This window comes from Colossoma macropomum, unplaced genomic scaffold (assembly GCF_904425465.1).
Source record: "Colossoma macropomum unplaced genomic scaffold, Colossoma_macropomum, whole genome shotgun sequence".
NCBI classification, from domain to species: Eukaryota; Metazoa; Chordata; class Actinopteri; order Characiformes; family Serrasalmidae; genus Colossoma; species Colossoma macropomum.
In genome coordinates this window covers 39,257,409-39,272,409 of record NW_023494788.1, presented here as the reverse complement: position 1 = coordinate 39,272,409, position 15,001 = coordinate 39,257,409, and the positions used below count along the sequence as shown (strand labels likewise).

Below are 15,001 nucleotides of genomic sequence, written 5' to 3'. Positions count from 1 at the left end.
TTTGGGGGCGGTCCGCGGTACCACATCACCATACACTGATCAGGCATAACATTATGACCACCTCCTTGTTTCTACGCTCATTGTCCATTTTATCAGCTCCACTTACTATATAGGTGCACTTTGTAGTTCTACAGTTACAGACTGTAGTCCATCTGTTTCTCTGATACTTTGTTAGCCCCCTTTTACCCTGTTCTTCAGTGGTCAGGACCCCCATGGACCCTCACAGAGCAGGTACTATTTGGGTGGTGGATCATTCTCAGCACTGCAGTAACACTGACGTGGTGGTGGTGTGTTAGTGTGTGTTGCGCTGGTCTGAGTGGATCAGACACAGCAGTGCTGCTGGAGTTTTTAAACCCCTCAGTGTTACTGCTGGACTGAGAATAGTCCACCAACCAAAAATATCCAGCCAACAGCGTCCTGTGGGCAGCGTCCTGTGACCACTGATGAAGGACTAGAGGATGATTAGCTCGTACTGTACAGCGAGAGATGAGCTATCGTCTCTGACTTTACATCTACATGGTGGACCAACAACGCAGGTGCGTCTAATAGAGTGGACAGTGAGTGGACAGTGTTTAAAAACTCCAGCAGCACTGCTGTGTCTGATCCACTCGTACCAGCGCAACACACACTAACACACCACCACCACGTCAGTGTTACTGCAGTGCTGAGAATGATCCACCACCCAAATAGTACCTGCTCTGTGAGGGTCCATGGGTGTCCTGACCACTGAAGAACAGGGTAAAAGGGGGCTAACAATGTTATGCCTGATCAGTGTACATCTGTATGATTATTAACAAACAGTGAGTTGTGACGTTAGTAGTGAAAATAAAAAGAAAAATGAATGTCCCTGTAAAAGGGTGGTGTAGCCAAGGAATACTGGCCTGGGAATTAAAAAAAAAAAAGAGTTGGTTGCATTTTCTGCTTCTCATTGTCCAAAAAATACCAAACACATTCAGTGATGCTGAGATCTGGACACTGGGGTGGTCAGTCCATTGTTCTGAGAACACCAGCATCTGCTTCATTTGCAAATTTTCTTCTTTTTTGTCAATTTCCTTTTCTCAGTAACAGCTTCTTGACAGCTCCATGTCTTTTCAGACCCATAGCGTTGAGTTGTCTTCTCACAGTGGAAGGTTGGACAGAAACACCTGTTCCACCTGACTTTCCCTTTGTTATGCAAGTAGATTATTTCAAGTCTGATCTTCCCAGAAATATCTATAGCAAAAATAAATAACTTGTACTTAATGGTCATTTTGTCAGGAAAATAAATAAAATATGTGATCTCTGATTTGTGCACAGTATTGTGTGTATGACCCCGTGTCCCGACGCTGTATAAAAACATGAGCGCATGTGTTAACGCTTCAGCCGAGAGGCCCTGCTGGGTGCTGTGATTGCCACAGGCCTGCTTTGGGAGAAAGATAAAAAGACACTGATGTATTATTTGTTCACTATGTCCTCCTCTCGCCTGGCTGAGAGAATCACTGTAGCGGTCAGTGTCTGAATGACCCTGGCAGCGCGAGGTAATATTGATTTCCCTTTCCTCTGTGGGCTGCCTGCCGATCGCGAATCTTAACCTGAGGGCGAAGCTTACCGTTTACTGCCATGCCCATCCCACCCCGCCCCACCCCTCTCCACTGGTGTCTCATACTTGCTCTGTCATTCTGTTCTTATTTACCTGCCTTATCTCTGCCTCTATATGTACTCACTCCGTTTTTCTCATCCGCTATCTTGGTTTTCTATTTAATGCTGCAGGTATTTCTCAGACGTTGCTGTCCTCCACTTCTATCTCATCCATGAAATATGACAAATATTTCTCTGTGATGCTCTCTCCTTCCCCCTCTCTCTCTGTCTCTGTCTCTCTCTCCTTGTCTGTAGGACAAGGACTTCGGGAAGCAGACCCTCCATAAAGGTCATGCTAACCCGTTAGCGGAGGTTACTACCAGTCTGAAGACGTACCAGCACTTCACCCTGGAGAAGGCCTACCTGGGGGAAGATTTCTTCTGGGCGTTCACGCCTGTAGCTGGAGACTTCATACGTATCCGCTTCTTTACCCCTGTCCGCATAGAGAGGTACACACAAGCCCTACATACACACACACTTAAAGGAATAATTTACTAAGACCTTCAGAAGGAAATTCCACCTATTTTCAGTCCATCTCTGTATAACTCAGAGGTTGAGATGTAAACGAAGTCATCCTGAGTGGTTTGGTGTGAAATGCTTTGTTCTAGAGAACCTTACCAACTCATATTTCTTTACAGTGGTGGTGATAGGAACCAGGGGTCGCCATGACTACAACACACATATAGACATTTTATTTACTATCCAAAACCACCAGTGAACCCACAGGCATCTTCTGAGTTTGGTCACACTTTATTTGAATGGTCTCCTTTAGACGATCTACAGATACTTAAACAATTAACAAACTTTCCGGTGATACTCAGTGGATTATCAACAGCATTATGGTTAGGGTTGGGTTTAGGAGTAGGTGTAGGTCAGGGGTCGGCAACACGCTGTTGTGGCTCCACAGCAGAATCAGGTTTGTAGGTAAAAATAAAATAATCCTCCTTTGCAGTAAAATAAAGCTCTGCTGATAAAACACAGTTTAACAATAAATGGTCTTAAACTCTGGAGTTAATGTAGAACTGCTAATTCACCCTGTAATCCTGAAGGTCAGCGCAGACTGCTGGTCAAGATAATTTGGAGACAAATAGACTTATTTGTGTTTATAATCACTCCAGCTGGTTTCCTGATACGTTTAATCTGCAACAAGAAACTGTCAAACACCAGAACGTCGCAAAGCTGAAGTCAGTTTCTCATTCGCCAGCTTCTTGTTCGAATTTTCCCGTTCCACCTTAAATGTTGCAGCAGTTACATTCTGGCATCTCAGGCACCATTTAAGGTGGAACGGGAAAATTCGAACAAGAAGCTGGCGAATGAGAGGCGACTTCAGTCTCATAAAAAGTTGAACGTTGAGAGACATTTTACAAGAAACTGTTCTACTTTTGAGGAAAAGTTTCCTGCTGGAGAAGCGAGAAAAGCAGCTATAACTGAGCTAAAGCTTAAAGCAGAGCAAAGTAAGTCTGCATTTTCGTTTATATTATATTTTTTAGTCTATACTAGAACAATAACACATACTGAGACATATTTACAGCCATATTTGTAGGTTTTGCCTTGAAGCTAAGGTCAGATTTAATAGAATCTTCCACACTCAATTTCTAGTTCACTTGCATTTAATACATATTTAGTTCAATGTTACTTTTTATTTTTTGAGCATCTACGGTGGACCATCCAAAGGAAGTGTTATCCTGAGTTTTTGTATGTAATGTTGATGATGATGAAATAGTTGTAGATCTGTAAAAGAAGTTTCTTTAGGGATTGTTTTGCTTTATGTTTTAGGCCAAAATCTGAACTCAAAACTGTCGTAAAACAGTGTCTCGGACATCAAGAGGCGTGTTCGTAACTACTTTATGTAATAAACTTTATATAAGAGAGCTTTTAGAGGCGTTAAATTCTTCAGATGTCTGGTTCCTACTACCACCACTGTTTCTCTAGAATGGAACAGTTCAAATCAAACCACTCTGAATGACATTGTTCACATCTTAAGTGTTTAATTATGGAGAAATTCTGGAAAATCTGTGTAATTCGCTCTGAAACCCACCATCGTACCAGGTCACCTAAGGCAGCCAGAGCAACACTGTGCATATTTATAAGGAGAATCCAGAAACACAAATAAAGCAGCAAAAGGAAAACTTTAGTGGAAGATAAAATGTGCTTAATTTTGAGTAATTTGAGCTCATGTCAGCAACTTGGACTTGAGTTGTGTGTTGACAGGCTCACAACTCAACTAGTGCGACTTGTGCAGTTTCAGCCTGAGAAAAGAAACACAGAACTGATTAAATTAGAACCAGCAGCCTTTGGTGTCCAACCACACGTGTGATTATGTCTGTCAGTTTTTCTGAGGTCATGCTCACGGTCATTTCTGTGATCATCTGCAGCCATTACTGTAATACCGTTCTCCTGCAGCTCACAGTGGAATCAGGTTTGATGTGGCTTCAGATAAAATTATTGTACTGTTTTTTTTTTTGTTGGTCTGGCTCTGGTTTTAATTTAAAGTGGCCGTATCGTGGAAATGTGTTTTTTTGCAGTAAAATAGTTTGAAGCAGTATGTAAACACTGTCAAAGTTTCAAAATGTACCATTCACTCTTCAGTCTAAACAGTCCATTGATGAAAACTAAGGTGAATTCATTTTTCAATTTTGAAAATTAAAACTCAAATTAAAATCACTTTTTAGCACAGAGGCACAATACAGGGCAATCAGAACAGAGCTCATTTACATACATCAGTCTTAAAGGCTCATCAGTCTTATTTAATTGTAAGAGATAAAGAGAAGGTGGGAAATGGTCATGTAAAAATTAATAATGGGCCCTTTAATGCAGTAATAGAGAGATGATATTGGTCCTCAGAGACATTAAGGACTGCTGGTCAGTCAGGCCGGCAGCCTGAATTGATTTGATGTTTGAATAATGACTTACAAATTTGAATATCCCATCTGACTGAAATGCCCGTCATTAGTGACTGAAGTAATGTAGCTAACAAATAATGGCAGGTTATACCCAACAAATTAGCATTATGTAAACTGTATGCATAAATCATCACACTTATGACTCAGACTACATAAAGTTTAGTGCCTGACATGCTTGCTTATGTCGTTTCTGACACTTCGGCACAATCCTATCTCACCCCTCGGCCCCACCACTTAGCCCTTAGCCCTCGGTTTTGCGCGTTCACGTCTAGGGGTAGGGTGTTCTGATTCTTGTTGAGATAGAGGAGTAGGGTGAAGTGTTAGGGCTACATGGCCCTCCAAACGGAGGCTTTTCAGAGACTCCAAACAGAGTGATATGAGAAAAAAGAAAAACTGGCAAGATGGCTGAACAAGAGACCAGAGAAACACACAAATGTGAGAATTTTTTCTGTTAAAAAATATGATAATCACTGTATTATCTTAGTTTAATGTCGTTTCAATGTATTGTGGTCGTTTTCATCATAACAAGCATAAAAAATCGCTAATGTTTCGGTAGCTACCTTCAACAGTCCAGCAGTTTTGACGCCTGAAGCACCAGAATGTAACTGCTGCTCCATTTAAGGTGGAACGGGGAAATTAGAACTAGAAGCTAATGAACAAGTTTCATATCACTGAAGAATTAGGGGTGGGCGATAATAAATAATTGCCCCCCTCTTTGAAGGCATACATACATACATACATACATACATCATCTAAACCGCTTTTCCTTCTGGGTCGCGGTGGGGTGCTGGAGCCTATCCCAGCTGTCATTGGGCGGAAGGCAGGATACACCCTGGACAGGTCGCCAGTCCATCGCAGGGCAGACAGACAGACCTACACATTCACACACACAGTCACTCACACCTAGGGGCAATTTTAGCATGTCCAATTGGCCTGACTGCATGTTTTTGGACTGTGGGAGAAAACCGGAATACCCGGAGGAAACCCACGCAGACACGGGGAGAACAGGCAAACTCCACACAGAAATTACCCTGGTCACCCGGCCGGGAATCGAACCAGACCATTCTTGCTGTGAGGCGACAGCGCTACCCACTGCGCCACTGTGCCGCCCTCTTTGAAGGCATATGATCCCTAAATGTAACTAAAGCCCAGCAGTGAGGAGCTGAACTTTACCCTCCTCTGCTGTCACTGCAGACTGGCAGGGTCACCTACAGAGCAGCGCTGGTAGCTGTTAATGAAGTGATGCTCTTTTTATTTAAGGGTCCCATTTCAGAGAAGAAGATTTCAACCACTACCCTTTATAACTCAGTTTAAAGGGGTAAGGTAACACCCGAAAACAGGGGGTAGGGGTAAAAATAAGAAATGAGATTGGGCCTAAATGACATACTGTAATCTATAAAATTGACAAAAGTATGTTGCAGCAGCCATTTCTCATCCGCAAATTGTTCATATCATATCTCAGTGTTTTTCTAAGACCTGAAAACTACACTAAGTCTTTGCATTCTGGTGCCACAGACCAACAGAAATGGTCCAAATATTAAAATATTTTTGCATTAACTTCCTTTACAAGTTAATCATGTTTTTTCTCCTCTTGTAAAGTTACCATTTTGGGGGGTTCAAGCTTTTGACTGTTTTTATATTGCTTTAAAATGCCATGCTAAGCAGTGTAGAAATGTAGAATCTTTCTATCTGTCATTGTCTCACTCATACATACACACTGAAGGAATAAACACCCTCTCTCTCACTGTCTATTGTACTGTGACTCACTCAGGCAGCCTGCTACATGCTTGACCCATTGCTCAGCCTCATTTGAACAGTGCCTGCAGCATTAAGGCATTCTCTGTGCTCCATTTAGAGCCGTGCGATGCATACCTTTCAAATCCTAATGGAAAGTTTAGATACATTTCAAGCTTAATGGAGGAGTGATTCAAGCCAGTGAGAATAGAAACATCCGTCGATCACTCTAGCAGTGATTCTAGGAGGTCAATGGAGAGTCTAGCTCTCAGTGTGATTATGGAAAAGTGATATTACAGCTGTGGAGAGAAGGTCCAGCTGTTCCTTTGGAGGGAAGATGGGTATCTGAGACAGGAGACTGTGTGAGAGATGTATCTAAGAGCTAAATGCAGTGTTGCTCTAATGGCTTATTCATCATTGTACTCATCAGTCTGTGCCAGGAGTATGTAAGAGTAATGAATATCCCCAAGGACAGGAAAGACTAGCTGGGTTTGCGAGCCCTACTCGAGCTGGATCAGTTTCACCTGGGGGTGCACTATTATTGGCAAGATCTTTGATTTTTAAAGGGTCCATTTCTGTGGTTTTATGTACCCAATATAGTCATAATTCATTTTTCAACCTCTTTTTATCTGTTGAGCTTAGGCTACGTTCACATTACAAGCCTCATTACTCAAATCTGTCATTAATGTGACGAACCGGCGTCCTGAAATTACCCTCACACGCACATCCTACTCAGGAACGTCACGTGAATGAATCACGATCATCATCAAGACAAACTAACGAGCAGAACGAGCTTCGCTGAGAAGATAATTAACTCCGATCAGCTCTCAGCTTCATTATTAGAGCGAGACGAAGGAGAAAAAGGTGAGATGAGCTGCTTTTCCACCGTTTACAGGCTTTAACTTCTGTTCGGCGCTGCTGCCATGGTAACACTGGATGATGGCGCAGTGGAAAAAAAGCACATGAATTCCGATCTGAGCGTCACATTAAGGTCGCATGGCCATGAATCGGATACGTATCCGATCTAGGACCACATATGAAAGTGGCTCAGGTCAGATTTGAAAAGATCAGATTTGTGTCCACACAGCTCTGAAAACATCAGATCTGAGTCACATTAGGGCACAAAATCAGATTTATGCCACTTCCACCTGGTGATGTGAACGTAGCCAAAGAAGCTGTTTATGTTTCTGTACATTTAAGACTGCTGTATGTAAACTATCTCTGTTCTGTTTGGCTTATTTGTATTGTGCTTAATTCAAAAAGCAGTCCAGGCTGAAACGCTCCTTATAGCTTCATTGTGAATGGATGGGCTAAACTCACAGTAAAAATGAGAATTCGGCTCATTTAAAATGACATATTAACTGATTTCATGGCTTTTCTTGAGTTGACTCAACTTGAGGACCCCAGTGTTCACCCAATTCAAACTTAATTGAGTCAAAAAGTCTCCCAGCTACTGTTTGCTAAGCCAACCCCTCCGGTTAATTCAGTACAATTCAGCAAAGTCCATAGTTTTTGCAAGCAATAATTGTGAAGTGAATTACTTTCTGTAATTGGCTGAACCAGACGCTCCCTCAGTGATAGTAGTCCTGTTCAAATCCACCTCACACTAATGGGATAACAAAACCTGCTAATAGACACAGCCGTGCGGCGAGTCTCGCGCCTGTCGTGTAACTTTGATATGAACATCTGGGCTGTGACCTTTCAGTTTAGGGAAATTACACTGGTACTGTTTCCCGTACAAATCAGCCAGTCAGATTCCTACAGACGACACTGTAGAACCTTTCCTGGTAAACAAGTCTGGCTTGTATAGTGTTTACGCCCCACCACTGTTTTATTCTAACCCTGTTGGTTCTGCTCTTTGTTTTGTGTGTGTGTGTGTGTGTGTGTGGTACAGGTATTTCTTCCGCAGTGGGAACATTGAGCACCCTGGAGACAAACTCTTCAACACTACAGTGGAGGTGCTGCCGTTTGATGTGAGTGTGTGTGTCTCCATCCGCTCTCACGCACAGCAAACTCCACAGCACACACACACTGCAGTACAAATGGCCTCGGGGCAACCTCGGCCTGCTTCAGGGAGCTTCTCCTAACTCGAGACTTTTCAGCGCTCGTTCTAATCTGTAAAACCCCCTGGCACGACAGACAAGCCTTGTTTGTCAGTGTGGGCAGGTTAACCTTGTGAGACCTGAGCCTAAAAGTGGGCACCTGGGAATATCTGTGTTTACTCGGAATATCTTTTAAGGGTAAAACTTTACTTGAACACTTTTACATAACACTAACATGCCTTAAACATCTTATGGCAGATGACATGCTGTCATGTGTTGTCATGACAAACTAGGTTCTGAATAGGTTCGGTAATATAATAATAGTACAGTAATAATAAACAGTGTCATGTTACCATCACTGATAGATGCCATGCTTGATGCTATGACAACCAATGTAGAATACACAGCAAAAATGAATATGTGACAAAACATCAAACGTCATAGCATATACTGGTAACTGTAATATGACTTTGTAATATGGCATAATATAACGTTATTTTACTTGCCATAATCAGCTATGACATGTTTATGGCATGGGCCTCATTCACCAATATCTTCCTTCTATCTTAGATAGGGTTTTTTCTTGAATTCTTCTTGAGAAAGGTCCTAAGAAAAAGCAATGTAAGAATCTTCATGTGGGTTTTGAGAAGAAATTTCCTCTCAAGAAGGGCTGATGAAAGCAAAAAATCCCAGAAATCTCACAACTTGGTGCCCACAACTTGGGCAAGTACATAACATAACATCTATATATCTATGTATCTATATATCTATATCTATATATATTTATGTATATGTGTGTATATATACACATATATATCTGCTGTCGGAAGAGAACCTTGTATCTCCATTTTAATTTTTACCTGATTTTTCTCCCCAATTTAGTCGTCTCCAATTCCACCCGCTAGTTAGGACTCCCCCAATCACACGATGCTATCAACGCTAGGAGGGTGAAGGCTAACACAGGCTTCCTCCGAGACCTGTGAAGCCAACCACCGCTCTTTTCGAACTGCCGCTCACACAACGTCACTGGACAGCTGAACGCGCTCGGAGGAAAGCGCCAACCGTCAGATCTGTTACGTCAGCTAACAGACGCCTGCGCTGACTAGCACCGCGCTGAGTGATGGGGGGAGAAGGAAGGGCCATCCTACCCACCCAGAGAGAGCGAGGCCAATTGTGCTCTCTCGGACTCCCGGCTACGGACGGCTGTAGCATCACCAGGGATCGAACTTGCAATCTCCTGATGATAGGGCCAACGCTTAGACGGTTGCGCCACTCGGGAGCCCTATCATTTTTTAGTGTTTTGATATAATGTGAAAATGCCTGTGCCCTTTACATTGTATGTAAGTTTCATGATGAATGGAACAAAAAAAATGGTCCAAAATGGCTTAGAAAAAACGTCGGGTTCCATTGACTTACATTAAAAGTAAAGTAGGTTTTTTCCTTCTCCTGTAAATTTACCATTTTGGAGATACGAGGTTTTCTTCCAACAGCAGCGATATATATATATATATCCCTATGTTAGAGCCTTTTATGGCCGGGAGTCCAAGACAGCATAATTGGCCTCGCCCTCTGGAAGGCTGGGATGGCCCCCCCTTTCCTCCAACCACCCCCCTCCAATCACTCAGCAGAATAGTAGCTAACACAGCCATCTGTTAACTGATGTTACAGACTGGGCATTTAGCGCTGTTCTCCCAGCGTGTTGAGCCGTCTAAGGCGTTAACAGTAGTTTGAAAAGATGTGATGATGCTCTACGTGTCTCAGAGGAAACATGTGCTGGCCTTCAGTCTCCCAGCTCGGTAGCACAGCGCATGTGAAAGTGTCTCTGAAAATGCAGTCTGATTTGTGCCACTTTTACCCTGTAATGTGAGCCTGTGTCCTGTGATTCAGCGTAAATTTAGCTTAAAGTGATGTTTGTTATTGAAAACTAATATTCAGTATTGGGTATGAAATGAATGTAAAAGCATAAAAAGATTTTTTCATATTTTTTCTGATACAAAACACAGACAACTGGGAAACAACACGTGTAAAAAAGCTGCCCAGTGATGGTTTAGCTATATTTACTGTGGTGTAGTGAGTGGGCAGACTAGAGGACTCTGCTGATGTAGTGTAGATTAGCCATCAGAGAGCTGTTTCTGTAGTTTATGAATATGAATATGAAGCATGTTGATGGGTCAAACGGTTGAAAAACACCTTTGCCATGTTTCAACATGCAAATAAATGCAAAGAAGTCAGAAGAGGTCGATACAGAATGTTCATGTTATTCTTTACAGAACTATTTGTGTAAAGATGTGAGTAAATGTTAATAATTATGTACAGTAAATGTATAAATGCACATATATATAAACAAAAGAAGAGTAACTGTGGACGTCTAAGTGGAAATGAAGCAAACATAATCAGTCGCTACATCTCCTGCCAGGTTTCACAGATTGTGGTGGTGGGTGAGGGGGAGCTAATATTAGCGCTCAGCGTGATGTTAGCTCTGTGTTAGCATCCTACCTGAGCAGTGAGTCATAAGGCAGAGCAGCGTGTTCCTCAGGGGAAGAACCACAGGCTGCGGTCACTGCAGAGATATCAGCACTGACCAGCTTGTCCACTACATCCACTGCCCACTCTGTCCCTCCATCCCCGCCCTCCTCAACACTGATACAGAACTCAGATGGAGAGACGTGAGAGAGGAGAGAGGAAAGGGGGGCTTGGAGATAAAGACACTTTTTGTGTTTTATGAAGTGGTGAAATTGTCCTGGCTCAGTGGTCGTGGGTGGTCTGAGTGTGTGTGTGTGTGTGTGTGTGTGTGTGTGTGTGTGTGTGTGTGTCTGCTTTTGGAAGATATTTTATCGCAGAGGGGAAGAGGGGTAGCGGTCGTCGTGGTGATTTAAGATTATAGTCGGAAACGAACGCTCCCCGCAAGATTAATAGCAGGATTTTCAGTGAACAAGCACTGCATTTAAACCTAAAGTCTCTCTCTCACTCTTCTCTCTCTCTCTCTCACCCCCTTTTCTTTTACGTTCTCTCCTCTCTCTACTCATCTCTTTTCTCCCCCCTTCTCTTTTCTTTCTCTCTCTTTCTCTCTTTCCACTATCTCTCTCTCTCTCTCCTTTTTTCCCTCTTTCTCTCTCTCTCTCCCTCCCTCTTTTTTCTTTTACATTCTCTCTTCTCTCTACTCATCTCTTTTCTCTCTCTCTCTCTCTCTCTCTTTCCACTGTCTCTCTCTCCTTTTCCCCTCTTTTCCTCTCTCTTTCTCCCCTTCTTTTTTCCCCTCTCTCTCTTACACTTTCTTTTTCTGTCTCTCCTCTCGCCCTCCTTCTCTTTTCTTTCCCCTCCTCTCTCCCTCACTCTCACTTCATCTCTTTTCTCTCTCTCTCTCTTTATCTATCCCCATCTCCCTTTCTCTCTCTCTCTCTCCTTCTCTTTCACCTTTTCTCTCTCACCTTTCTCTCTCACTTTATCTATCCCATCTCCTTTTCTCTCTCTCTCTTTCTCTTTCCCCCCCTCTCTCTTAAATTCTTTATTTTTCTCTCTTTCCTCTCGCGCTTCTTCTCTTTTCTCCCCCCCTTCTCTCTCCCCCCCTCTCTCTTAATCTCTATTTCTCTCTCCTTCTCTTTTCTTCCCCCTCTCTTCTCTCTCACTCTGTCCTCATATCTTTTCTCTTTTTCATACTCTTTTCAATTTCCCTCCTTCTCTTTCCTTCCCCCTCTCTCTCCCTCCACTCTCTCCTAATCTTTCTCTCTCCTACTTTTTTCTTCCCCCTCTTGTCTCCCTCCGCTCTGTCCTCATCTCTTTTCTCTCTCTCTCTCTCTCGTACTCCCCGCCCTTTCCCTCCTTCTCTTTTCTTTCTTCTTTCTCTGCTCTTCTCTCTACTTCTTCTTTCTCTCTTTTGCTCCTTTCTGTCTGTCACTCCCCCCTCTTTTCCCCACAGCCTATCTTGTTCTTTTTTCCTCTTTTTATCTGTCGTTCTTCATCTCTGTCTCCTTCCCTTTTTCCCTTCATCCCTCCCTCTGCTCCCCGGAGAGACATTTAGATTTAGCGGAATTTTGCCGGAAAGCCTAAATTAGCAGGGCGAGTCCAGTGGCTGCGTGTGAGTGTTCAGTGTGTGTGTGTGTGTGTGTGTGTGTGTGTGTGTGTGTGTGAGTGAGAGACGTGCTATCAGTCTGTTTGTCAGAAGTTTGTGTTTCTTGTGTCTGTATTTGTCCAGTAACAGACAGTGCTGAGTGAATGGAGACCCCCTGTAACCCTCTCTAGCAGTCAGCGCAGCAGTGAGTCGTGGTCCTAAAGGACAAATGACACACACATAATCAGCAGCTTAAAGCAGACATGGAAGTGCCTGCAAACACAAAGCTTTGGTGCTGTCTGTGGGAGGCGTTTGGCCTTTGGCTGCTGGTTTTGATGCTGCTTGCTAGAGCTGAGTGTAGATTACTGTCCCAAAGGTCAGACTGTGCTGGCTGCTTATTTCTTGAGTGGCAGTAATGCAATCAGAGAAGCCTGTCAGCAGAGGCGATTCTAGGATCAGAGCTTTAGGGGTGCTGAGCACCCATTGAGACCAGACACCCCCCCCATTCTATAACATTAATTAGCTGATACACATACAGACAGTACTAGTCTCACACCTTGGCTTTAATATCAACATATAGGCCTACCAGTGGCACAGCAGCTCGCTTCTCTCAGTCGAATTCAAACAGTGGACGGTCGTTGATTGACAACCTGCAACGTTAGCTTGCTAGATAAAAAAAAAAACATCAGATAGCTAAAAAGAACAACATAAACAGTGATCTGTGATTCAGTGCAGCAGAAATGAGGACTGCTGCTAATGACTGTAATGTGTTGGTGCTGAGTGATAAGAAATCCTTGTCTGCACTACTTACTTGAGCCACAACACCACACAGTCACACTGTAACTGGCCCTAGTGCATGTGTGTGTATGTGTGTGTGCGCGCGTGTGTGCGCGTTTGCACGCGCTCAGCGCAGTTACTGCACGGCTTCGGGGAGAGCAGGGCGGAGAGAGAAAGTGGATGATAACATTTGCTTATCAGAGAGGCTTGAGCACCCCTAAAAAGGGGCTAGACACGCCTGTCAGCATTAGGGCCTGGCTTTTAATCTTTAATCTGGGGGCTCCCAAGTATATATTGTTATATATTATGTTATATATTATTTTTTCCTTTATGTGCTTTGATCTTTTGACAGCTGTTTGCCACACTGTAATTTAACCAGTAGAAATTAGCCACAGTGTAATGTAACCAGCGTCATCATTATAAATATCAGGTTTTATTTGGCGTGTTGAGTGATGAGGGGCCGGTTCAGGTCAGTTTCAGACATGATTTTGTTTTACTGGGATTTAGAACTTGATGATGTGGGTTGGTGGGTTTTTTTACAGAACTTTGTCAGTTGTGGACAGTTTTGGTTTGGAAAATGTGAAACTGTATGTCCAAGTGTCTCTTATTTACAGACAGTGAACAACATCTGCAGTGATCAAAACTAGGCATCTGTGTGTGGGGTCAAAGGGGCGGAGAGGGGACGGGGCTTATGCTCTGCATGCACACTCAAATGACTTGAATGAATGATTTTTTGGGGGGGGAATTTCTAGGAGTTTTGAGTTTGGGGGCTTTTCTTAGAAGGCTGGTGTACCAATTCAGTCTGAGGCAAGCTAATCTGTGTAGCATGCAATTGTTCAAAAGTTTGAATCCAGCCAAATATTTGTTGATTTTTGAAGTAAAAAGAAGTAAACACAACTTTTGTTAACCGTTTTTTAAGACTGTCACCACATCGTCACTTTATATTTGATCACTAAAAAAACCCAGAAAAAATAACAATAATTGTGTCGGGCAAAAGTTTGGATACCTTACTAAGTCAGCACTTAGTAACGCTAATATTTTGCAGGTACCACAGCTTGCAAATGCTTTTTATAGTCATAGAGGAGTCTTCTTCTTTCTGTTCTTGTGTTAAATATTCCCCCACTCTTCCTTACAGAACACTCTATTTCTATTTCTGATATTCTTGGTCGTCTTGCATGCACAGCATGTTTAATATCTACTCACAGATTTTCAATGATGTTCATGTCAAGGGACCATGAGGCCATCCTAAAAGCTTCACCTTGCGTTTCTTGAAGTAGTTTATGGTGGATTTTGAGGTTTATTTTGTGTCATTGACCTGTTGTTGCAGATCCATTGCTGTCATATGGGGGTTTTGTTTTGCCTTTCTGGCCTACATATGAGCAGCTCAGCCTGAGAGTTGTCTTCCAGATCTTGCCTTGACTTCCACAGTTCCCCTTAACTGCCATTTCTTAATGACATTTCAAACAGGGGAAATTGTGAGTGGAAACCACTTTGATAACTTTTTATAGCCTTTCACTACTTCGCAGGCATCAGTTATCTTTACTTTCAGACCCTCAAGCCTGTTTTGAAGTGTTAGCGTGAGGCTCAAAGAGACAGATAATATATTGCGCTGTTATCAGATGACGATTTCTAATGACAGTTTTTTAATTTGCATAACAAGTCCTAACAAGTCATGTTAGGCCTAACAAGTTAATTAAACAGATATGGAGTATCTGTGCACTAACATTTGCAAAAAATGTTAATTTTTAAAATGGTTCACTGCAGAGGTTATGTTTCCTTTTCAATTCACAAAGTGAATCGAAAATTGAAGCATTGAAAATTGCATCAAACCTGAAAATGTGTGTCATTAAACCTCTAGTATTTGCACTACTCTGTTGTCT

The 15,001-nt window shown here is 42.7% G+C and overlaps 1 protein-coding gene across 2 annotated transcripts in view; it reads left to right on the top strand.

The window, feature by feature from the left end:
• mgat4b (alpha-1,3-mannosyl-glycoprotein 4-beta-N-acetylglucosaminyltransferase B) overlaps nt 1-15,001 on the top strand; it is a 232,561-nt gene that overhangs the window by 204,452 nt on the left and 13,108 nt on the right. For both annotated transcript variants that reach the window (XM_036569309.1, XM_036569310.1), the window contains exons 11-12: nt 1,873-2,066; nt 8,149-8,227. In XM_036569309.1, coding sequence (XP_036425202.1) covers nt 1,873-2,066; nt 8,149-8,227 — 273 coding nt within the window. The remainder of the gene's footprint in view (nt 1-1,872; nt 2,067-8,148; nt 8,228-15,001) is intronic.